Raw genomic sequence first — 26,470 nt, 5'->3', positions numbered from 1 at the left:
TCCCAGAAAGCCCGACTTGCCCCAGCCTGCCCCAGACCAGGGCCCTGACCCCAGCCAGTCCACTCCCTCTAGTCTTCCTTCCTTCCTGCTGTCCTGTTTCTGCCACCCTAAGCCACCTCCTCCTCAAAGGTCTGAATTAAACCCATTCGTTACGGGAACAATGACAAGCTGAAGACAATGAATTCCAATTCAGGTGTAGCCTCAAACTAATGGTGGATCAGGTGTCCATCAAGCACCCGAGTTCCATAGGCCTCCCAGCGACAGCAGGTGGGGAGATGGTGGTGTGGGGCTCAGCGTCTCTGGGGCGAGCTGCCTTGAGCCTCTGTCTTCCTCTGTGCTTCCTCTCCTGGCAGTCCAGGAAGAAGGGGCAAAGTGGGATATCCCTTCATGAGGCTGCCCCCCACACCTCTCTATTGGTTTCCCAGAGAATGAAAACCTTTTCGGAAAAATGCAGTCCTGATAGTAGTAATACCACCTGCCCAGAGAGTCCAGGAACGTGTCAGTAAACATCTCCCTCAGATTACTGAAGGCTTGAATGGGCTGGCTCAGGTCACTTTTCCCCTTTTTACTGACATCCTCATGGGATTCTTAGCAACTGTGGTCACTCCTCGAGCAGTGGGTAATATTTGGAAGCGCAGGACTTGTTGTTTAAAAGCAAGCAACCAAAAAACTTGGTGACCCTATTTTAAGGGATGCTATGGGCCTAGAGTCTGTACTGAGGTGGGGAAAGTGCCAGCTGCAGAGTCATACAAATCTCACTGGGCCAACTGCATTTGCTCCGATTATTGTCGTCATTTCAGGTGAGACATGTGCTATCCCCAATGATGATACCTTGGTTGGAAAAGCTGATGATAAAGTCAATGAACACCATTCCCCACAAGCAGGTAAAAAAAGAAAGCATCCTATTTCGAAAGTCAGAAATTGGATGCCTTAAGGTCATAATTGGCGGGTGAGTAACTTTTCTATTTCCTCTTTTGGTAGCATCCACAATCACTTCTATTGGAGATCCAGTGCAAGTATTAAAAGTTACAGAGACATTTGGGACTTGGATAAGAGAGTCTGCTAACAAGAGTGACGAACGGATCTGGGTGACCGAACATTTTTCAGGTACTTTCACTTGGCAGATGATTTATCTGTGGTCATCTGTGTCTTTTATCTGTTGCCTACTTTCAGGCTGATTCTCTTTTTGTGTGTCTGAAATCCCTGCTAATTAGTGTAACAATCGTTCTTTGTTTAAGAAAACACGAATGAGTGGGCAGATTACTTTTTTCCTTTGAACACACTGATGGTGACCAGGGCACCTCTAATGTAGCTTATCCAATTTTAGGCACAATATCCAGAAGGAAACAACACAGTGTTATGACTGATGGCCTTGTAAACCCCAAAACATAATGGGGAAGAAATGTCAGGGACAAAATCTTTTGCACTGTCCATCTGTCTCTGAGGTTGGCACCCGCCAGAAAAATACTTTTGGCCATCTTTCTTAGATATCTGTTGGACAGAGAGCCCAGGGGAGAAGGTGAAGTGCCATCTTGCAAGGATACTGCATCTGAGCATGACTTTAGTCACACTGTCCCAAAGGGATGTGGTCAGGAATTGCTGGTCGTGGTAACAACGGTCTCGTTCCAGAAGGAGTCTGGCCAGTCACTGGTCAGAGAAATAGCTAAAACATACCACTTCGTTTCTTCAAGGCTAACTGATTAGCTGATAGAGACTGCCAAGATTATCAGCTGAGAAGCATTCTGTGGCTCAAAAGGAAAGAGGAATAATGTGAATTAGCAGTGGCAGCTGTGGAGGGCAGGACTGAACAACTGCCAGGTATTTCCTATTCCTGGTACAGGCCTGTGTCAGTCTAATAGAGAATTTTTTAAACAATCTAGAGTGGAGTGGGTAGAGGGTGACAGTTTTCCTGGGAGGAACAAAGCTGACTCTGTGGCTACTGCGTTCGAAAGACGATTCAGAATCCATAGGAGAGATGGAATTTTGAATTTGAGAGTCAGAGACTCTTCCAGCTGGACAAGGACCCTTGCAGGACATCTTACTCCAACTTCCCTTCTTTGATCTTCCTTCCCCAACTCACTCCCAAGCTGCGATTGTCAGGCCAGAGAGATGGTAACCGCCTTTCCCTGGCTTCCCTCTTGCAGGCATCAGGGTGAAGGAATTCGAAGACCAGCCCTCCCTGCTGAATGGCAGTTACTCACTCATCCACCTCCCATATTATTTCCATGGCTGTGGGCATGCCGTCTACAACGGCTCTCTCTACTACCACAAAGGAGGCTCCAACACCATAGTGAGGTGAGTTACCCGGACATGCATCCCAGGCAGCACCTATGTGGAGCTTTTGTTATCCGTGAGCTATTTAAGGGTAGGATCTGTGTTTCCGTCACTCTATGTCCCCAGGGCCTGGCACACAGTCAGAGGTCAATCAGGGTTTGCTGACTGACTGAACCACAGGACACATTGAGTGAGCGCCATGTCCCAGCCCCTGCCTGGGTTCTGCATTTAATACTGCTCTGGACACCAAGAATAGAGTCAGAACCAAAGAGAAACAGATCTGAAATGGGAAGGGGTGCAGCTTTCTCATCCTTTGAGAAAGGAAGCAGCCAGAGCCCAGAGCTCCCTCTGGCAGCAAGGTGTCAAACCCCAAAATCGGTTTTGTTCTGAAAATCTTTGAGTGTGAAGAATTTCACATCACAGCTGAGAACATTGAAGACTAGAGACTACAAAGCAAAATCGAGGCGTCTCTGCCTTCAGATCTGTCATCCCTATGTCGCTCTCACCAGGATACCCTCTGCTTTCCTAAAGGGAAGAAGAGGTGGTCACCCAGATAGACAGTGCCCAGGGCAGCAGCTAAGTCTTCCTGGCTCCCCACAAAAATTGAAGTTTTGTCTTCATGGTTCAAAAAGAAATCAAGGTCTGGGCTTTAAAGGCAGAAGCAGGTCATCCTGGGCAAATCAAGAGAGCAGTGAAATCAGGTTCCAGCTCTTCTGCCTGCCCCCTCCATGGGTTTGGACAAGAGACACCACTTCCTGTGGTTCCCACATCCTCAATAAAAATAAAGAGATGGACCAGAGCCTCTGAAGCCCTCTAGCTGTAGCCCTGTCTGAAACAACAGTCTCAGTGTTACGAAAGCCGTGGTCCTCGTCATTCAAGGTCAGAGACAAGCACCTGAAGGGAGGACTAGGACCCTTCTCTCCCTCACAAGCTTGTTAGCCTTGGAGTGCTCAGCTTAGGATGGAGACAGGCTTTCTCGTATAACGTGCAGCTAAACCAGCCACACTAGACACATGTGTCAGCCTCTTTGCCTCTCACCCCCTCTACCAGACTCCCCATCATCTCAGTATCTCCCTAGACACCTCATTTGGGCAAGACTCTTGTGTTAATAGAAAAGGACCATGGACCCGCCTCCTGTTCAGAAGTCATTGCTCCCCAGACATTCTCCTTCCTGTCCAGTTCTCCTCATTTAACCCTCATTTAACCCTGTGGGTCCCTGCTGCCATTTATATAGGGCTGTTTTTACATGAAAATGGGGATGGTAGTGGAGTTCTGGGATAAATGAGCCCCTGAAAGAGGATTGGTCCCTCTAAGTCTTCTAATAAGGCTAAACTTGTGTGACGCACTGATTCAAGACTTGTACAGAGGCCCTATGCCAGGCCTGGGAGCAGAGTGGGAGGCAGATCAAATTAGACCCTTTTCTCACATGGAGAGACAAACCGCATCAAGGAATGCAGCTGCTAGGTGCCAGTGCTAGACAGGGACCAAACAGCAGTCCTGAATTCCAGGAGTTCAAAGGAAAAAGAGTCCTGGAAGCTGAAATGGGCAGACAGGGCCTTCTCAAGCCCTCTCCCTTCTTTGGCTTCTTCTCAAACTTACTTCAGGGTTTCTTAATTGGCTTCAAGTTTGTTATGCTCCAATGCATAGCCACAGATTCTGACGCTTCATGTTTCTTCTGCGGCTCAATGGTACCCCCTAGTGTTTTTCTCTTAGCCTACATACCTGAATTTTCATTCCTGGAGTCAGGTGCATTTTGAACCATAATTCCCTTTTTGATATGGTCTAGATTTGGAATCTGTCAAATCAGACGGCCTCCAGGAGCCGAGGGCTTGGGATTCCATGCCATGGTTTCATTTACCCAGTTACTTACTGGACAAAAAAATTGACTTTACAGCCATCACTTTGCTACATCTCTTCCAGCCAGTGACTTTCTTCTTAATGTAGACTGCTGTGAAATTTTTGACTTAAAATTCCAGCACAGAGTAGAGGAAGAACCCCCAAACTTGGAGTTAGAACACCTAAGTTCAAACTCTGTTACTTACTTGAGTGTTCTTGGGCCAGTTACGTCTCCTTTTTCATTTGTAAAATCGAAGGACTGTACTAGACCATCTTTTGCAGTCCCTTGCAATTCTAGGAATCTTTGAGAGGGCATTTCAGGAGTCAGCAAACACTCAAGGATTCTTGAAGTTAAGGGATTTTCCTGGGGTCACAGGGCTAGGAGGTGGACACTTAGATGTAGTCATCATCCTTTACACCCCTGCTGCTCATAGCATTGGGATGGACTAGTAGAATGGGTATGACCTGGGAACTTACTAGAAATGCAGAATCACAGGCCCCACCCAGTTTCATAAAGGAGCCTAAAAAACCACCCTTGTCCATAAAAATGGTGACTCATATCTACTTTTTTTTACACATTTCAGATTCGAATTTGGCAAAGAAACATCCCAAACACTGAAGCTTGAAAATGCCCTGTATTTTGATCGAAAATACCTCTTCGCCAATTCCAAGACTTACTTCAATTTAGCTGTAGATGAAAAGGGCCTTTGGATTATCTATGCTTCCAGTGTGGACGGCTCAAGCATTCTTGTAGCCCAACTGGATGAGAGGACGTTCTCTGTGGTGCAACACATCAATACCACATACCCCAAATCTAAGGCTGGCAACGCCTTCATTGCCCGAGGGATCCTCTATGTCACAGACACCAAAGATATGAGGATAACATTTGCCTTCGATTTGTTAGGAGGGAAACAGATTAATGCAAGCTTTGATTTAAGAACTTCGCAGTCTGTTCTTGCCATGTTATCATACAATATGAGAGACCAGCACTTATACTCGTGGGAAGATGGCCATTTAATGCTTTATCCCGTGAGGTTTTTATCAGCTACATTAAACCAGTGATGGAATGCATTCTGTTCCTCTCAGCAAATTTCATATGTCCTCTGGCACCATTTATATCCCAACAGAAAACTGTCTTTAAGGGTAGCCAGGTACTACTTAGCTGTCATAATCTCATGACATGCGTGTTTATATGGTTGGTAAATGCCCTTGAAATTCAGATTCTCTAGAGGAAAGTAACAGATTGAAAGTCAAATGGCTGCGATTTGGCGATTCTTCCACAAACTAACTGAGCAAGTTACCTGTCCCTCTTCAGGCTTTGTTCTCCCCACTGGTAATAAGAAAGGGCTGGCTAAGATGATGGGTAAGATTTCCTCTACCTGTAGGGAATTTTGTGATTCATGGCCATTGCTGCTCTCACAACTTTTTATATATTTGGTTTTGATTTTTGGTTTTCAGCCATGTATTAAGCAAATTTACCTGAGTGGATCAGCCCAATTGTTTGAGCAATGAATCCCTTAGTGCTGACTTATATTTGGTGCCTTGGGCACTGACCCTTTAAGGCTGCTGAGGAGCCATATTACCTGTAATTTATTACCTTTCTCTGAATCTGCCCCTGCCACCACAGCACCAGAAGAGCCATTATCCTCTGCTCCTGATGTCCGCTCCAAGATTAGCAAAAGCCAGGAACAGCTACATGCCCAGGTTTTCTAATAAAATAGAAACAAGCACTTCCAGGTTCATATAAATTTCTGATCATGCTGATTTGCAGCTGTGAGTCATAAACTGAATCCTCAGTTCTCGCGGGCTTCTTCTACCACAGCTATGGATCTATATACTATCAGAGTACCTAAATATTGTGTGAGTGGGCATTAATCTAACTAGAATCATGGGAAGTACTTCGCAGTTTTCAAAACAGAAGCATCATTTGTGGTTATTATCTAGAACAGGGATGGGCAAACTGTGGCCCTCTGGCCAAAGCTGGCCCATTAACTGTTTTGTAAATAAAGTTTTATTGGAACATAGTTATGTTCATTTGGGTATGTATTATAGTGTGTGAGTACTTGGGCTCTATAATGACAGAGTTGAGTCGCAAGAAAGTCGAGTAGTGGCCCACAAAGCCTGAAATATTTACCCTCTGGCCCTTTACAGCAAAGGTTTGCTGACCACTGATCTATAAAACAAAGTGAGCCTGACTTATGGGAAGGGCTATTTCACCAGAGACTGTTTGTTATGTTCGTTCCAGATCAAGAAGTGGTAATTTATATGGTTTGAGTTTTTGGCAAAGGGGAAAGATGAGAACAGCAAAAATTAAGTGGCCTTCCAAAAAGCAATTGGTGAACTGTTCCTTCCCTGATATAGTTTCAAAGGATGTGATCTTGTCCTCTTGAATGCCAGGTGAAAATTCTGTTTAACTTGATCCTAAATGCCCTTAAATACATATGTTTTCTTCCAACTCAGTTCTTCAGACATCCTTCAGCCTGGCATTGCGGTCCAGGCAGGGCCACTAAGAGTAGAGAGAAATCTAGAAAATTACTAGGGTCCTGCAGCCAGGAAAGAGACCTAGGAAAACTATGTAAAGAAACTTTAGCAGTTTCACTAAATATAAGTGTATGTGTGGGAAGAGCTTATGAAACTTTTTGACGGAGGCCAAATCCATTCTCAGTGCCCCTGAGTCCTGCTTTTATATCTTATTAATAGAACCATTTTAAAACTTAGGGGATATACAGATTTAAATATTTAAATCTCTTCACCCCTAAAAATATCTAGGCAGCTATTAGGAATTTTTTGTTGTATTTTCAAAATAAGGGTATCTGAAACCTTTCCTCACACTTTTTAATTAAATTGGTTGTGTCATGTCATCACAGCTGTTAAAAAATACTAAGATTCATGTTTTGTAAAATAAAATAGAGTTTCATGTTTAAGATCAATGTGACTAATGAATACTGGTTTTATTTTAAAGTATTTAAATATGTGTTGCTGTTTCTGGACACAGAGAACCTGGATATGAACATAATTTCATAGTAATAGCCATAATAGTAATAGTAATATATACAATACTAATTGTATGGCAGCAACCAAAAGAGGTTAGTTATTAAATCAGCACATATTCTTTTAGGAAAAAGTTTTAGAAACTCCAGTCTTGCTTGATATCTGAGCTATCTTGGCTCAATTATTTGTGGGTAAGAAATCATATACTCACTATTAGAGAAGCTTATACTGGGATTTTTCCCCCCCCCATGGCAGAAGAATATAAGGACAACTGAGTCTGATCAAGGTTTAATGGGTTATTTTATAATATGGTTGAAAGTTTGTCATTACAGAGTAAAAAGAATTAAGATTTTACTCATTCTTTCCTGTAAGCGGTATTTGATTAAAGAAAACAAAAGTTTGGGGCTCACTGCTAAAACGGAATGTAGAACCAAATGTTTTAAAGTCAAGATATCATGTTAGCAGTTTCCACTGTCATTATCAAAGTTGCTTTGAAGCACTTTCCAAATATCTGCTCTTCTGATGTCAGAATCAAACCAGATAATTCTCTAATTCTTCTGTAATCTAAACTAGATAGCTTCCCACTGGAAAGTAAATAAAACCATCCCTCCCAACCTCAAAGGTAGGTTGGACCCTATTTCAAAGCATTTTCTTTCAAATGATAACGTGTCCTATTGAAGCCATGCAGATGGTTATGTTCTCAACATATCACTAAGCACAGGTGTTATGACAGAGAGCGAGCTCTGTGGCAAAAGTTTTAAAATGAGGAGTTCTGATTTTAGGCACTGTCACAGTTTTATTTCCTTCAAGGTTGCAAGGTGAAAAGTCAAATGAGACACTACAGTTCTTAAAGAGCCAGGTGTCATTTTTTCAGCTGCACAGAGTACATTTTGGCTATGACTATTTGATGTCAAATCATTTAAAGAAATGTGTGATAGGGCTTTTCCCTTTTCATCCAACAGCCGTGACCTTGTGTACCATGTCATTAAAAGCCCTAATTTCCTATTGGTAACCACAGGTTCTGAACAATCCTGAACAACACATGAATGATGATGAATGTCTCTTTTTATGGTTGTAATTTATTTACCTTTATTAGTCAATAAAATAATCATTGCTGAACACAATCACATCTTGAAACAAGTGTATTTGTTATTTTTACCTCTTGTTAATTTACATGTAACATTTAAAAGAAAAAACAACAATACAAACCAATATCGTGGTAGAATTATATTGGTTACTCCTCTGTTGAAAATTTACAATTTGCTAGCTCCTCCTGCATACTGAAAATTCATGATACGGACTATGTTTTCTTTAAAGAAAAACATGAAAAATGTAAAACTAGTAACTAGAACTAGATATATATACATATAAATGCAAGGAAAATTTGCTAATTATTTGCATAGGCAAGGCAACTGAAAACGACATAACATTTGGGGCTAAAAATAAAAAAACAAATTAAAAAAACTGGTTTCTGTGAATTTGGACAAGTCTTTTAATCCCTCAGAACCTCTGTTTCTTTTGTAGAATGTGGATAATAGTACTAAACCCCTTTTGATTTTTCTATGTGAAATGAGAAATGCTCTGAAAATTATACAGTTCTGGATAAATTATAGTTGTTACTTTCATAATTCATCCCTACAGGGAACCAAACTGACCCTGTCGTTCTTCTAGCTTTATTCAAGGGCTATAGCAGTGGGTCAGGGACCCAGCATCACTTCTATCTGCTGGTCTGTTTGATTAGATAGTTAAGACTTCACACCACAAAAAGATGGTCCCGTAGTTATACAACAAATTTACAATAAAACTGCCCCCAAATAATTTTAAATATATGTGAAGTTCAAGAAGCTGCTGCCTTGACCTACAGAGTTTCTTTATAACCTTCCCCAGAAGTGCCTCTGTTAATGGGTGGCCTAGGAATGCACTGTTAGTGACTTTTGTCATCAAAATAAAAAGCAAAAAGAAAAGTCTACAGAGAAAATAGTAGTCTTGCCCCTTTAATTGTACCATTCAGACTTCGCATGTGACGCATGAGATGTTAAGATATTCTATTTTATAGCCTTTCACTGTAAGATTTAAAATAAGAATGAAATTAATCTGTCCCACTACTTTGCCCTCCAAGAAATATGCTGGGATCATTCTAAAAAACTGAGCTACTTAAGAAATGATGGTTAAACTACTTCTAAAATCTAAAAAAGTAATTCTAAAATTGCTAGGTTCTCGTGCCTAGCAATCTGGCATTGTCAATGTCTGAAACTCATTTGCCAAGAGAGCACATACATAATCACAAGATTATAAAATCCAGCCTTCTCATTTTAAAGTCTCAGAAAGTGAGACCAGAGAAGATGAGGAACTCACCCAACATCACAGATTAAGCACCAGCGTCAAGAAGAAACACCATTTCCTAACTTTATAATCATTTTCTCCACCTCTGTCTGCTACTTCCACAGGAAGGATCTGGTCCTTGTAATTGGAAAATGAAAGTAATTAACTTTGAATATTTTTTAAGGCATTCCTTTTTATAAAACTATATCTAGAGGAATAAGCCAAACCCAGCCTAGTCAGGCAGAGAACACTCCCTGGCAAAGAAGTTGTCCACACAGTGATGCCAATCATCACCTTCTGGGAGGTAGATACACATGCAGAAGTCCAGCATCACTTGTTACTCTCAAAACCACCGCCGCCACTGAATGACCCTTCCATGCCCAAAGTTCTAGAGACATCAAACTAGCTACTACTTGGTGCTTACCATCTATATGCCGTGTCTCTTCTAGGCAGTTTTAAAGTGCACACATTCTTTCACTTAATCATAGAAATTCAAATGGAAATGTCCTTAAATATCATCTATTCTCTCAATGTTTTAATCCTCTCTACAAATGTAGTGGACACATGATGCACTCATTACTATTTGGATTCCACATCGGGAAAGACTTTTTTGCCCCTAGTGTTGGGAGTGTTGTCAACATAGAGCCTTCAGTTGTCTGCCCCTTCAGACATTGCCTTGGCTGCAGAGACCTACTTCACCCAGGACGTGTCCTCTCATCCAATGACTGCTCTGTGCATGAGTATAAAGGCCTGGACAGCTCAGCCCTACTTGGAACAACTCTACATGGCCATTCTAGTGCCAGAGCTCCCCATGGTTCAGCCAAGCGTGTCTCTGGGCCTGTACTGCAGATTGACTTTTCTCGCTGCCTTCCTGCTTCTTTCTCCTCCCTTCCACAGGTGTTGAACTAAGAGCACTCTTTAATGGCATCCTCCTGGCTAAACTCCATCTCAGAGTTTGCTTCCTGAAGAACCCATCCTGCTGTAGGTTTGCCAGATAAAACACAGGATGCCCAGCTAAATTTTAATTTCAGATAAAGAACAAGAACCAAATTGTTTAGTATATTCCCAGATATGACATGGGATATATTTATAGTAAAAAAAGTATTTGAAATCCAGTTTTAACTGGGAGTCCTGTATTTATATTTGATAAATTTGGCAACTCTAACCAGATGTAGTCCCAAAAAGAAGCCACTGAGATGCAGTGTTGGAGCTGGATTATTCACCACCCTGTTTGTAATGACGACCCCACTGCAGATAGTAGATTGACCACAAATAGCCACTCAGACAAGGTGGTCCAATTGTTAAAACTTTTATTGGTAAAAATCTGGAATGGTACCAGTGGAAAGGAATACATTAGCAAATGTTATGTATAAGATGTTTGAGAATTATAGAGAAAGGGACTAAAAAACATAATGAAATCAGGTGGTTATTGCTAAGCTTGATTGATTTTGGAAAAAATAAGAAAAAGCTGAGAGCCATTAATCGCTAACTGAAAACTATGTGGGAAAACTCAGGGCCTCCTTAACAGCATACAAAGAGGCTCTCACTTCCGGTAGTAGAAAGGGAGAAAAGGCTGAGGACCAGACACTGGACTTGAAGATGAAAGGTGCCAAGCTCCGAAGAAAGTTAAACTCCCAGCAAAAGGTCACTGTACCAAGGTGAGGTCTTGGACAAGGAAAGATTGGGACTCATGTGGGATGGGGATATCTGGGTTGGCCACTTCCAAGTTGCTGTTTGTGTAGTGTTTATGGTTATTTGGAAATAAAGGGGAAATCTGAGGGTGGGTGAAATCAATTTACTTGTTGGCAAATATTTTTCTCCAAAAGGCTTGATAATAAATATTTTAGGCTTTGTGGGCCACACTGTTTCTGTTGAAATCACTTAACTCTGCTGTTGTAACTGAAAACAATCATAGACAATACATAAATTAGCGAGCATGGCTGTATTCCAATAAAACTTTATTTATGGGCACTGAAATTTGAATTTTATAATTTTCATGTCTCACAGTTGTTTTTATTTTAAAAAACTATTTAAAAATGTAAAAACTATAGTGCACCTCAAGAGGGCATGGAAGCTCTGTGCCCTTTCCCCATACCTTGCCCTATGCATCTCTTCCATCTGGCTGTTCCTGAGTTACATTCTTTTACAATAAGCTGATGATCTAGTAAGTAAAATGTTTCTCAGTTCTGTAAGCTGCTCTAGCAAATCAATTGAACTCGAGAAAGAAGTTGTAGGAACCTCCCATACACAGTGGGTTGGTCAGAAGCACAGGTGACAACCTGGACTTGAGACTAGCCTCTGAAGAGGTGGAGGGGGGAGTGGGGGGCGCGCAGCAGGGGACAGGGCAGGGCAGTCTTGTAGGACTGAGCCCATAACCTGTGGAGTCTGATGCTCTCTTTAGGTAGACAGCATCAGAATTGAGTTGAATTGTAGGACACCCAGCTGGTGTCAAGAATTGCTTGGTGTAGAGAAATACCTCCACACATCTGTGTCAGAATTATTGTGGACGTGGTTATAGTGTACGGGTAAAGGAGAAACGGGTGGAAAACTGAATTTGTCCTTACCTGGGTTAAGTCATGCTACCCTAAATGATGTTTATATTTAAGAACACTTCATTGGCTACTCCTAAAGAATGAGTGTCTCTGTGTCAACTTAGATATTGTTGCACACAATATTTAAAGTGCGATACTTTTTTCATGTTCTCTGAAACCTAGAAAAGGAATACCAACGTGGTGGCAATGTCGGTGATCACCATAATTCACACTCATTGAGTGCTTTACTATGTGTCAGGCACTGTACTAGGCGCTTCACATGTACCAAATAATGTGATCCTCATGGGAAGCTCATAAAGTATAAATCGTTATCCCTCTTTTCCAGATTAAAAGAGATTTAAAAACTCACTTACTGTCATTCAGCTTGTAAAGAGTGAAATTAGGATTCAAATTTGAGAAGTCTGACCCCAGAGCCCACAGCAATAGCAATTATTCTTTCCTGCCTCTCAAGGAGAATGCCTAGGATTCCTCCATTCTTTGGGGATCCTTGGACCTTTTCTAGTTAATAATAAGGGCTAACAGCACATGAAGGAGGTTCGGGAAGCCCTTTTTCTGTCATCTTATTGGGTCTTTCTTGTTCCTAGGAGTCTGGCAATGAAATACTGGCAACCTGACCTGCTTGGCCATCTTTCTATGTGCTTGCCCTCTCTGTCTCTTTCTATCTCCAACGTCCCCCCCGCTCCCCTTTTGCTCTAGAATATACTTTGGCTAATAACATATTCGCACCAAATTTTTTTTGTTTTGTTTTGAGCATGGCATATCTTTTTCCATCCCCCACCCCCCACCCCAACACCATTTCTTGGTTTTATTTAGTAACACTGAGCAAGTTTTAACTCAAATGGGTGTGAAACTTTTTTTCCCATTCTTTTACTTTGAATCTATAGGTGTCATATTGATGCAGGACAGGGCAAATTTCCCCGAGTGCAGGGAGACCAAGCCCTGAACTGAGAAAAGAGGGTTCTTAGCTGAGTGTAGAAAAAATTCAACACACACACCAAAGTTAAAGTCAAAAGGAAAGATTATTGGAGAAGAGGTAACATTCCATAGACAGAGTGTGGTCTCCTCTCAGAGGCCCAGAGTGAGAGAGCCTAAGAGACTCAGAGGGACAGAGACAATAGAGAGAGATGGGGACAGTGAGAGAGAGAGAGAATAAAGACACTGAGAGGGACGGGGGATGAGGGGAGATTCAGTTTATATATCATTCTTTAGTTCTTATGAGTTATAAAGACTGTTTACTTATTTCTTTTGATATGGACAGTGAGGAAGGATAAGATATGTAGTGTGAAAAGCCTGCTGGCAGTTCCCAGACTTTAATCCAGGGGTCCCCAACCAGGAGGCCAAGGACCAGTAGGGTCAGTGGCCTTTAGGAACTGGGCCACACAGCAAGAGGTGAGCGGTGGGCAAGAAAGCCAAGCTTCACCTGTATTAGCAGCCACTCCCCAGCGCTAGCATCACCGCCTCAGCTCCACCTTAAATTATCAGGCATTAGATTCTCATCGGAGCACCAGTCCCTGGTGCCAAAAAGGTTGGGGACTGCTGCATAGGTTCCTGCATGGTTTTAGCCATAAGGAATGAACAGTTCTATATGTGTCCAGCAGCTACTTAGACTGTTTTTCCTGTTTCTCCTTCACAGGTGTGGAAATGGGTTGTTAGTAATCCCAGAAATCTTTGTTCTGCAGGTGTCCTCCTGGCCTGGCTGCACAGTTGATCAGCATATTGCAGTTTCTGAATGTAGCTTGATTTAACATTTTAGTTCTCTTGCCTCCTCCCTACATTAATATTGAAGTGTTTTTGTAGGCAGCATGTATTTGGGTCTTGCTTCTTTCTCTAGTCTGATTCTGCCTTTCAATTGAGGCACTTAAACAAGGAACTAGTAAGCAGTGGCCTGGCGGGCTGCCTGGTTTCGTAAGTTGTGTTTTATTGGAATGCAGCCACATCCACTTATGTGTTGACTATGGATGCTTTTGTGCTACACAACAGCAGGGTTATGTAGTTGCCAGAGACTTTATAGCCTGCAAAATTAAAATTTTTACTATCTAGCTCTTTAAGAAAATGTTTGCTGACCTTTGGTTTAGACCATTTACATTGAAACTAATTACTGGTATGGTTGGTTTGATCTACAGACTTGCTGTTGTCTCATCTGTTTTTTGTTCCCTTCTTTTCTATTTAACTGTTATCTTTTAGACTGATTGGATTTTTTTTTTTTTTTATAATTTCACCTTATTTCCTTCTGGGCTTATTAGTTATAACATATTGTTGTGTTATTTTAAGTTAAGAGTTTAAGGTATATATCTTTACCTCAGTGTATCTACAAGGGATGCACCACTTATGTAAAAACTTTACAATATACTTCATTCTCCTCTCCTGGCCTTTGAGCTATTGTTGTCATAATTTACCAATACATATGTTATATACCCCAGAATGCATTTTTATTGTTTTTAATTCAGGCAGTCAATTGTCCTTTAAAGAGATTTAAATAATGAGAAAAAGTCTTTATATAATTTACCTGTGTAATTACGGCTATTGGTGCTTTTTATTTCTTTGTGTTGATCCAGACGTCCATCTGGTATCATTTTCCTCTGGCATGAAGGACTGACTTCATATTCCTTTCACATTCCCTACAGTGCAGATCTGCTGGTGGTGCACCTTTTGCATGTTTAAATCTTTATTTCATTTTTTTTTTTTTTTTGGCAAAGCAATCAGTCGTTTTTTCCTTCCAGTTTTATTGGGATATAATAAACATATAATATTGAATTAGCTGTAGGTGCACAAAATAGATGTATATACCGTGAAATGATTACCACAGTAACACAATCACCTCACATAGCTACATTTTTTTCTCTTGATGAGAACTTTTAAGATCTACTCATAGAAACTTTCAAGTATGCAATACAGGACTGTTAACTATAGTCACCATGCTATACATTATGTCCCCAGAACTTATTTATCTTATAACTGGAAGTTTGTACCTTCTGACTCTCATTTACCCACTGTTCCCACCCCCACCTCTGGCAACCACAAATCTGTTCTCTGTATCTATGAGCTTGATTTTTTATTTATTTTTTTAGAAACCTCATGTAAGATTATACAATATTTGTCTTTCTCTGACTTATCTCACTTGGCATAATGCCCTGAAGGTCCTTCCACATTGTTGCAAATAGCAGGATTTAATTCTTCTTTTTATGGCCGACTAATATTCCATTGTATATCTACACCACAGTTTCATTATCTATTCATCCATCAGTGAACTTTTGGGTTGTTTCCATAGCTTGGCTACTGTAAATAATGATGCAATGAACATAGGGGGTGCATGTATCTTTTTGTTAGTGTTTTTTCTTCAAATAAATACCCAGAAGTAAAATTCCTGCATCATATTGATAGTTCTATTTTTAATTTTTTGAAGAAACTCCATACTGTTTTCCATAGTGGCTGTACCAACTTACATTCATACCAGTGCGCAAGGGTTCCCTTTTCTGTACATCTATTGTTTGTTTTGGTCTTTTTGATAATAGCCATTCTAACAGATGATATATCATTGTGGTTTTGAATTGCATTTATCTGATTAATGATGTTGAGGATCTTGTTGTGTACCTGTAGGTCATCTGTATATCTTTTTTGGAAAAATGTCTATTCAGATGTTCTCATTTTTAAACTTTTTTTTTTTCTTTGCTAGTGAGGTGTATGAGTTTTTTATATATTTTGTATAATAACCCCTTATATGATTTGAAAATATTTCCTCTCATTCAGTAGGCTGAGTTGGTGATTTCCTTTGCTATGAAGAAGCTGTTTAGTTGGATGGAGTCCCACTTGTTTATTTTTGCTTTTGGCGTCACATTCAAAGACTCATGGCCAAAACCCAGGTCAAGGAAATTACCTTGTATGTTTTCTTCTTGGAGTTTTATGGTTTCAGGTCTTACATTCAAGTCTTTAATCCTTTTTAAGTTAGCTTTAGTGTATAGTGTAAGATAGAGGTCAAGTTTAATTCTTTCACATGTGACTGTCCAATATTCCCACCACCATTTACTGAAGACTGTTTTTGCCTCATTGTATCCTGTGTTCCATTGTCATAAATTAGTTGACCATATATGTGTGGGGTTATTTCTGGACTCTTCATTCTCTTCCATTGACCTATGCATCTGTTTTTAGACAAATATCATACTGTTTTAATTACTATAGCTTTATAAATAATTTGAAATCAAGGAGCGTGTTACTTTGTTCTTCTCAAGATCGCTTTGGCTATTCAGGGTATTTTATGATTCCTTACAAATTTTAAGATTATTTGTTCTATTTCTGTGTAAAATGCCACTGGAATTTCGATAGAGATTACAATGAATCTGTAGATTGCTTAAGGTAGCATGCGCTTTTTAACAATATTGATTCTTCCAGTCCATGAGCATGGGATATCTTTCCATTTATTTGTCTTCAATTTTTTTTTCATAAGTGTCTTACAGTTTTCAGTACAAATCTTTCACCTATTTACATTTATTATGAGGTATTTCCTTCCCTTTGATGCAATTGTAAATGAGATTTTCTTAATTTCTCTGCTAGTTTGTAAGCAATAGATTTTTGTACATTGATTTTGTTTTTGCAACTCTACAAATTCATTCTGAGTTTTTGAAAATGGAGTCTATAGGGTTTTCTATATATAATATTATGTCATCAGCAAATAGAGAGAGTTTTATTTTTTCCTTTCCAATTTGGATGCCTTTTATTTCTTTTTGTTGCCTAATTGCTCTGGCTAGGACTTCCAGTACTATGTTGAAAAAAGTGGTAAGAGTGGGCACTAGTCTTGTTCCTGATCTTAGAAGAAATGCTTTTAGACTTTCACTATTGAGTATGATGTTACCTGTGGGCTTGCCATACATGACCTTTATTATGTTGAGGTACATTTCCTTTATATGTGATTTGTTGAGAGTTTTTATCATAAATGGATGTTGAATTTTGTCAAATGCTTTTTCTGCATTTATTGAGATGATCATGATTTTTATCCTGAATTTTGTTAATGTGGTATATCACATTAATTTGTAGATATTGAACCACCATTGCATCCCTGGAATAAATTCCTTCCACTTGATCATGGTGTATAATCCTTTTATTGTACTGTTTAATGTGGTTTGCTAATATTTTGTTGGGGATTTTTCCATGTGTGTTCATCAGAGATATTGACCTGTAATTTTATCTTGTGGCATCTTTGTTTGGTTTTTGTATCAGGGTTTAGAAGATGTAAGGCTTCTAAAAATGAGTTTAGAAGAGTTCCCTCTCCTTCAATTTTTTTGGAAGAGTTTGAGAAGGCTTGGTATTAATTCTTTGAATGGTTGGTAGAATTCACCAGTGAACCTATCTGGTCTAGGACTTTTGTTTCTTGGGAGGTTTTTATTTAATGATTCAATGTCCTTGCCAACAATTAATCTGATTAGTTTCTATTTCATCATGATTTAGTCTTGGTAGGTTGTATGTTTCTAGGAATTTTCCCATTTCTTAATTGTCCAATATGTTGGCATATAATTGTTCATAGTAGTCTCTTATGATCCTTTGTATTTATGTGGTATCAGTTTTAACATCTTCCATTTCTGATTTTGAGTCCTCCTTATTTTTTTCTTGGTGAGTCTAGCTAAAGGCCTGTCAATTTTCTTTTCAAAGAACCAGTTGTATTGATTTTTCTCTACTGTCTTTTTAGTCTTATTTCATTTATTTATGCTCTAATCTTTATTTCCTTCCTTCTACTAACTTTGGCTTTATTTTATTATTTTTTTTTAGTTCCTTAACATGTAAGGTTAGGTATAATTTGAGATTGTTCTTGTTTCTTTATGTAAGCATTTATGTCAAGTGACTATGAACTTTCCTTTAGAATTGCTTTTGCTGAATCCCATAAGCTTTGGAAAACTGCATTTTCATTTTCATTCATCTCAAAGTAGTTTTGATTTCTTTGTTGAGCCGTTGGTTGTTCAGTATCATGGTCATAACTTTTCTAGTTTACTTCTTGTAATTTCTCATTTCATATCGTTGTGGTCTGAAAAAAATGCTTGATATGACATCAGTCTTAAGTTTATTAAGACTTGTTTTCAGCCTAACATAATAATCTTGGAAAATGTTCCTTGTGTACTTGAGAAGAATGAGTGTTTTTTTTGTTGTTTTGGATGGAATGTTCTGTATATATGTGTTAAATCCATCATGTGTAACATGTAATTTATGGCTGATGTTTCTTTATTGAATATCTATCTGGATGTTCTATCCATTGATGTAAATGTGTATTTAAGTTCTGTACTCTTATTGTATTATTTCTCCCTTTGGGTCTGTCAATATATTTATATAAATACATATTTATATATTTAGGTACTCTTATATTCAGTATAGATACTCACAAATGTTATATCTATTTGTTGAATTGACCCCTTTATCATATGTAATGCCTTTTTTAGTCTCTTATTAGAGGCTTTGTTTTGAAATCTATTTTGTCTGATGTAAATATAGCTACCTCAACTTGGTTTTAATTTGCATGAAATATCTTTTTCCATCTTCACTCTCAGTCTGTGTATGTCCTTACATCTGAAGTCAGTCTCTTGTAGGCAGCACATAGATGGGTCTTGTTTTTTTTTTTATCCATTCAGCCACCCTGTGTCTTCTGATTGGAGAATTTACATTTAAAGTAGTTATGTACTCACTGCCATTTTGTTAATTGTTTTCTGGACATTTTGTTGTTCCTTGTTGCTCTCTTCCTTTGTGCTTTAATGATTTTTTAAGAATCTAATGCTTAGATTCCTTTATCTTTTGTGTATTAACTATAGGTTTTTGCTTTGTGGTAACCATGAGGCTTACATACAACTTCTATAATAGTCTATTTTACATTGATAACAATGTAAATTTAAATAAATTCTAAAGCTCTACTTTTTTACTCTCCCACCTCCCATGTTTTGTTTTTGATGTCACATTTTACATCTTTTTTTATCTTGTGTCCCTTAATTATTTTAATTATATTTTAACTACTTTTGTCCTTTAACCTTCATACTAGCTTTATAAGTGATTAATCCACCACTTTTACATTATCCTGATATATAATTGCCAGAGAGAGTTTTCTAGGTTTGAAGTTATTTCCTTAAGAACTTTGGTCTGCAGTTTCTGTTGAAAAAAAAATCTATTGATAGTCTTGTTTTGTAAGGGTTCTCTTACACATAAAAAGTTGTTTTTCTCTTGCAGCTTTTGAGATCCTCTCCTTGTCTTTAACTTTTGACATATTAATTATAATGTGTCTTCTTGTAGATCTCTTTGGTTCATCTAATTTGGAACATTTTGGGCTTCCTGGATTTGGGTCTGTTTCCTATGCCAGGAAAGAATTTTTCAGCCATTATTTCATCAAATAAGTTTTCTTCCCTTTTCTCTCTTCTTCTGAGACCCTTATAATGTGCATGTTGATCTGCTTGATGTTGTTCCATAATTCCCTTCAGCTATCTTCAAATTTTTTTAACCCATTTCCCATCCAGAGAATACCTGCAGGCGGTACTTGCAGCTACACCGTTTACCCCTAGATAACTCGTGGATTACAGTCCTAACCTCATCCCCTAAATCGGCCAAGAAATATCTCAATCTTATTACTATTTTGCATCACTCTAGTAATTGATAGTCTTTGGAAACAAATGACATCATTATATTTATAGCATTCTGTTTTTAGTAGTGATATTTCCATTTACGAAATATGGTAATTCTCGATTGCCGAAAATGTCAAATCCCAGATGTTCTGCTTTGTGTTGTTTCATGCTTTGAAATTTATCACATGAAAAAAAATTAATACTGATCATCATATATATATCTGTTACATTAGGATTGGAGATAAGTTCTGTTTAGAAATAATTACAAAAACTGTTCTTATACTTTATTTTCATATTGAAAACCAGTCAGATTTGCTTCAGCCTCGAAGAGTGTTTATGTAAAATTAACGCTGGCAGCGAGTTGCACTTTCTAAATGGGAAATGGGTTAAAATTCTTTTTGTTGCTCTGCTTGGGTGAGTTCCATTCCCATCTATGAGTTCATTGATCATTTCTTTTTCTTTTTTTGGGGTGCTTTTTTTTTTTTTAATCTAGTCTGATGTCGGACCACTCTAGTACATTTTCCAGTGTAGTTATTGTATTCTTTGGCTCTGTGGTTTCTATTCGGTACTTTCTTATATTTGCTATCTTTGTTGAAGTTCTCAGTGTTCATCCATTCTTCTACCTAGTTTAGCGAGCAACTTTATGACATTCATTTTGAACTCTTTATCAGGTAAATTACTTATCTCTTTCATTAAAGGGCATTTTCTGAGGTTTTATCTTGTGCTTTCATTTGGAACATATTCCTTTGTTTCTTCATTTTCCTTAACTCTGTGTAAGGAAGATATATAAACATATGTTCATTAGATAAAAAAGCCACTTTTCTTAGTCTGTAAGGCATTACCTCATGTGAGATAATGCCCTAGCTCTAGCTCTTGGTTGTCTTTCAAACTTTTGTGATTGTCCAAGCAGCCTATTTTATTTTTAGTATTTCCCAGTAGTCAAGGCTGTGCCAAGACCTCAGTGTCTCAAAGGAGAGGATCTCAGTCAGCACCTAGATTCAGGCTGACTGGAAGCCAGACCCGCAGGCAGTTTTTTTAGGAATGTACATATACACAATCCTGTGGGACCATAGTGTATATCCCATTGGTCATCAGAACCAAGTGATCTAGAAGTGTCCCTTGGGCATCATTTGCAAAAGCTGGGGTACCAGACAAGTGTATAAACTCCTTTTCAGGAGATACCAGAGACCTGGAGTAAGAGAGAGGGAAATCATTAAGATGGCATCCACTGGCCTCCATCCCTGGAATGTACCTAAGTAGGCCCCTACGTGTGTACCAAACTAGAAGCCTGTTCAAGCTCCATGATAAACAAATAGGCCTTTCACAAATATTCTGGGGGTGTGTTTCAGTCTGCTATCTGTGAAGTGCTTTGAGGGTGGTAGCCAGCCAAGAACTGTCTCACTGTTACTAGTCCCATAGGACCCAGGAATGCAAGCCCTGCTAGCCACCAAAGCAAGGCAATCAAAGGATGTCCCCTGGGTGCAGCTGTAAAAATAGGGATGCCATATGAGGGCACAGCTCTTTTCTGGGAAATACATACCAGTGAGCTGGAGTGAGGCAGAGGGAAATGAGCATGCAAAGAGGGCATCCAGAAGCCTCCATCCCCGCAGAGTACTCCATCAGGTCTTTAGATCTGTTAAATTATATGCCTGTCCCCAGGTGGATGTTGTAAGCAGATAAGCCTCTTTCACTTACAGTCTTGGTACCATTCAGCTGCCTCTGTACTGGGTGGGCCCTAGGGTAGATGGGTCTGAGTATGGGAGCTCTTTTAGTCATTTGTCAGTTTGCTAATAATCTCGTAAGTCTCGTGGATGTGAGCCCCATTGGTTTTCAAAGCTAAATGTTTGGGGGCTTGTCTCTCAGGTGCAGGTCTTAAAAGTTGAAGTGCCCAATATGTGGTTCAAACTTTGCTCCTCAGGAAGGTCTGAGTTTTGAGTTCCTCCCAATTGTAGGTTGTTGCACAAACAGGTTATGGCAAGATTGTTATTTTAGCCTCTCTTACTCACTTTGATATGGGTTTTTGTTTGCCCAATGTGTAGGAGTTGCTCGGCCCATTTTCAGTATTTTCAGAGGAGAATGTTCCATATATAGCTATAGATTTTGTGAACCTGTAAGAGGAGATGAGTTCAGGATCTTCTTATGTTGCCATCTTGAACCAGAACTTACCATTGTAATTTTGACAGGGATTGCACTGAATTTCTGGATTGCTTTGGCTAGTATGGACATTTTAACAATGTTAATCCTTTCAAACCATAAACAGATATCTTTTCATTTATTTGTGTCTATAATTTCTTTCATCAATATTTTAAACTTTTGTTTACAGATCTTTCACTTCCTTGATTAAATTTATTCCTAGGTATTTCATTCTTTTTGATGCAACTGTAAATGGGATCATTTTCTTCATTTCTGTTCCTGATAGTTTGATATCAGTATATAGAAACACAATTGACTTTTGTACATTAATTTTGTATCCTATAATTCTGCTGAATTCATTTATTCTGGCAGGTTTTCTGTTTGTGTGTATGTGTGGAGTCTTTAGGGTTTTCTATATAAAATGTCATGTCATCTGCGAATAGAAATGGTTTTACTTTTTCCTTTCTGATTTGGATGCCCGCCCCCCTCCCCTTTCTAGTTGCTTTGGCTAGGACTTCCAGTACTATGCTGAATTAAAGTGGTGAGAGTGGGCATCCGTGTCTTGTTCCTGGATCTTAGAAGAAATGCTTTGTTTTTCATCATTTAATGTTAGCTATGAACTTGACCTTTAGCATGTTAAGGTATATTCCCTCTATACTCAAGTGAGAGTTTTTATCATAGATAGACGTTGAATTTTGTCCAATGCTTTTTCTGTATTTATGATTTTAATCCTTTTGTCATGTATTATATGACACTGATTTGTTGTTTATCCATCCTTGCATCCTTGAAATAAGTCCCACTTGATCATGGTGTAGAATCCTTTTATTGTATTGTTGAATGTGGTTTGCTAATATTTTGTTGAGGATTTTTACAACTATGTTCATCAGGAAGATTGGCCTGTAATTTTCTTTTCTGTAGCGTCCTTGTCTGGTTTGGGTATCGGTACGGCTGGCCTCATAAAATGAGTCTAGAAGTGTTCCTACCCTTCATTTTTTCGAAGACTTTGAGAAGAATATTTCACCTTAATTTCTGAAAGCTATTTTCACTGGGTTAAGAATTTTATGTTGAGATATAGATAGATAGATAGATAGATAGATAGATAGATAGATAGATAAGATAGATAGATAGATATTTGCAGGAGTTTAAAAATGTTGTTCCTCTATCTTTTGATTGGCTTTTTTTCTGGAAAAAAATCTGCTCTTGTCCTTCTTTTTTTATCAGTCTATTTTTTTGTTTCAAGCAAAAGGGTAAATCTAGAGGCTCTTCTTTTACCTGACAGAGAAGTTCTCTCCATTCTTTTGAAAGCTCATACTCTCTCAAAGCATTTATGCTTAAAGTATCCTGCCCTGGCTATCTAGTTTGGGCCGGTTTTACTTTTGGGATTGGGACAATAAAGTTTCTCAAGCATTTTTCCTTTGGGTCTTCTTGTCAGTGTGCATATTATAACCTCTCTTATTTTGGAGCAATATGAGAGCTAAGACTCAGATTTGAGTTTGGGATATGAAGTCAGTCATAAAGGGTTTTTTTTTTGGCCTGTTTCAGGTGTTAAGTTCTTGTGCATATATAGCTTAAGTTAAAGAATCCATCATGAAGTTCAAAGACCACCTAGTAATGTATGCCTAGTATATATTCTCTCATTATATATATATATTCTCTATTAGGATTATATGTATTCTCTCAGGACTTCATGGGAATCTGGGGATAGAATTTAGATATCTGCAGGGCAAAGTTAACAATATAGTGTAGGGCTAAGTGGGTGTAAATTCTGGAGTCAAACTAAATTAGAATCTTTATAGTATTGAGTTATATTACTTAATTTCTCTAAGTCTCACCTTTTTTCACCTGTAAAACGGATTTTTAAAATCTATTATCTCTAACAAAAAGCAGTGCCTCGTAGGTTTGTTCTGGAGGTTAAGTAAGATACTCTACACAAGTTGCTTAACTAGGGCTAGAAGTACTCAACGAATTATCACCGTCATCATCATTTCCCTGGAGAAAATACCATCATAGTTCCATTTCGATCTCATCCAAAACTGCCAACAAAGCCCAAGTATGTAAGTACTCAAGGTACGTAACACTGATTGATGCAAATTTAACATTATATAAATTATACCCTAAGACAGTAAAATTTTATAGAAATAGTTTGTAATGCTTATAAAAACACACTGTAGAACTTCAGGTTTCAGCTCCAGCATGTAAAGAGCTTGGCAGTCATCATTCCTATCCTTATAAGAAAAAAAAACAAAACAAACTGAAAACCAACAGCTTTTCATAGAGTATCAGAAATGGTCTAGATATACCAATAAAAGAAAGTCAGCGAGGATTAAAAAACCAAACAAACCAAGACCTAATACCCACTTTAAAGATGCAGATAGATTAAAAGTAAAGCACTGAAGAAAGATAATCCATGCTAACACAAAGCTAAAGTAGCTATAGTAATTCCAGACATTCATACTTTATAACAAGTAAAATAATCAGAGATAAAGAGGGTAATTACATGATAAAGAACTCAATTCTCCAAGATATACAATACTTAACATGCAACTAACAGCAGAGCATCAAAATACCTAAAGCAAAAACCAACAGAAGTGCAAGGAGAAATTGATAAATCTTCAACTATAGTTGGAAACTTCAACACCACTTTATCACTAATAGTAACACTACCATCAATCAACGAAGAAATAATTGATATTTATAGAATATTTCATCTAACAATAAAATACACATTCTTCCCAAGCTCATATGGAACATTTATCAAGACAGACCAAATTCTGGGCCATAAATCATACCTTAATAAATTTAAAAGTTTAGCGATCATACAAAATATACTCTCAAACCAAAATAGAATTAAACTACAAATCAATAATTAGATAGCTGGACAATTCTAAAATATTTGAGATTAAATAACACACTTCTAAATAACACATGAGATCAAATAAGTCGCAAAAGAAAGTAAAAGACATTTTTAACTAAAAGTGAAAATATAATCTATTAATTTGTGGGATGTATCAAAAACAGTGGGTAGAAGGAAGTTTACAGCACTGAATGCATATATTAGAAAAAATACCTAAACTCAATTATCTAAGTTTCTACCTTAGGAAACTAAAAAAGAAAAGCAAATCAAAAGAAGAAGAAAATAATAAAAATTAGAGCAGAAATCAATGCAGTTAAAAAAGAAATCAATGGAGAAAATCAATAAAACCGAAAGCTTGCTCTCTGAAAAGATCGGTTAAACTGATAAACCAATGCCAGGCTAAACATGTAAATAGAAGATAAAATACTGATATCTGAAATGAAAGAGGGTCATCACTACTGATCCCATGTACATTAAAAGGAAAAAGAAATATTGTGATTAACCTAACTCCTTGAAATACATGATGGACCAAAACTCATAAAAAGAGAAACAGGTACCTTAATAGGCTTATATCTATTAAATTGAATCAATAACCTTCCAAAAAGAAAAGCCCTAGGCCCAGATAGTTTCACTGATGAATCCCAATGAATATTTAAGGAAGAAATGAGACAGACCTATTCTCTTTTAATCTCTGAGAGAACTGAAGCAGGGAAATACTTCCTAACTCATTCTATGAAGCCAGAATTAACCTAATACCAAAACCAGATAAAGACATTATAAGTAAGAAAAACTACAAACCAATTTCTCTATTTTGCAAAAATCTTCAATAAAACATTAGCAAACTGAATCCAGCAACATATAAAAAGAATTATATATCATGACTAAATGAGTTTTATTCCAGGTATGTAAGGCTGGTTCGATATTCAAAAATCAATTAATATAATCCATATCAATAGGCTAAAGAGGAAAAATCAAATTTTTTTCAATAGATGAAGAAAAAGCTTCAAGATTTACTATAAAGCCACAGTAATCAAGGCAATATGGTACTGGCAAAAGAAGATCAGTAGAAGACAATAGTCCAGAAACAGACCTACATAAATATAGTCGACTGATCTTTGACAAAGGAGCAAAGACAATTCAATGGAGACCGGCTAGTCTTTTCAACAAAAGATGCTAGAACAAGTGGACATTCATATGCAAAAAGATGAATCTAAACACAGGCCTTAGGTCTTTCACAACTCAAAACGGATCACATACATAAATATAAAACGTAAAACTATAAAACTAGAAGGCAATGAAAGAAAAAACCTAGGTGACACTGGTTTTGGCAATGGGTTTTTACACATAACAGCAAAAGCACAATCCATGAAGGAAAAATTTAAGTTGAAATTTATTAAAATTAAAAACTTATCCTCTGCAAAAGACACTATTAAGAGACTAAACAGTAAGAAAACAATCAAATTAAAAAATGGGCAAAAGAGCTGAATAGACACCTCACCAAAGAAGATACACAGATGACAAGTAAGCAGATGAAAAGATGGTTAACATTGTATGTCATTAGGAAATTGCAAATTAAAACACCAGTGAGATAGCACTACATATCTTTTATAATGACTAAAATCCAAAACACTGACAACACCAAATGCTGATGAGAATGTGGAACTATGGGACCTCTCAGAACTCAAAACTCTCAATGGAACTCACTTACTGCTGGTGGGAATACAAAATGTTACAGCCACTTTGGAAGACAATTTAGCAGTTTTAAATGGCTAAATAGTCTTACCATATATAGGTATTTCCCCAGTTGAGTTGAAAACTTAGGTCCACAAAAATACCTGCACACAAATGTTTACAGCAGCTTTGTTCATAATTGTGAAAAACTGTAAGCAATCAAGATGTCCTTCAAAAGATGAATAGACAAACTG

The 26,470-nt window shown here is 38.0% G+C and overlaps 1 protein-coding gene across 1 annotated transcript in view; it reads left to right on the top strand.

Moving 5' to 3' along the window:
- GLDN (gliomedin) overlaps positions 1 to 5,196 on the top strand; it is a 54,510-nt gene extending 49,314 nt beyond the window's left edge. The window contains exons 9-10 of the mRNA XM_006920363.1: positions 2,145 to 2,295; positions 4,695 to 5,196. Coding sequence (XP_006920425.1) covers positions 2,145 to 2,295; positions 4,695 to 5,172 — 629 coding nt within the window. The 3' untranslated portion in view covers positions 5,173 to 5,196. The remainder of the gene's footprint in view (positions 1 to 2,144; positions 2,296 to 4,694) is intronic.
- Positions 5,197 to 26,470: the final 21,274 nt, after the last annotated feature.

This window comes from Pteropus alecto, unplaced genomic scaffold, assembly GCF_000325575.1.
Source record: "Pteropus alecto unplaced genomic scaffold, ASM32557v1 scaffold86, whole genome shotgun sequence".
Lineage (NCBI taxonomy): Eukaryota > Metazoa > Chordata > Mammalia > Chiroptera > Pteropodidae > Pteropus > Pteropus alecto.
This window is presented reverse-complemented; position numbering and strand designations above follow the sequence as displayed.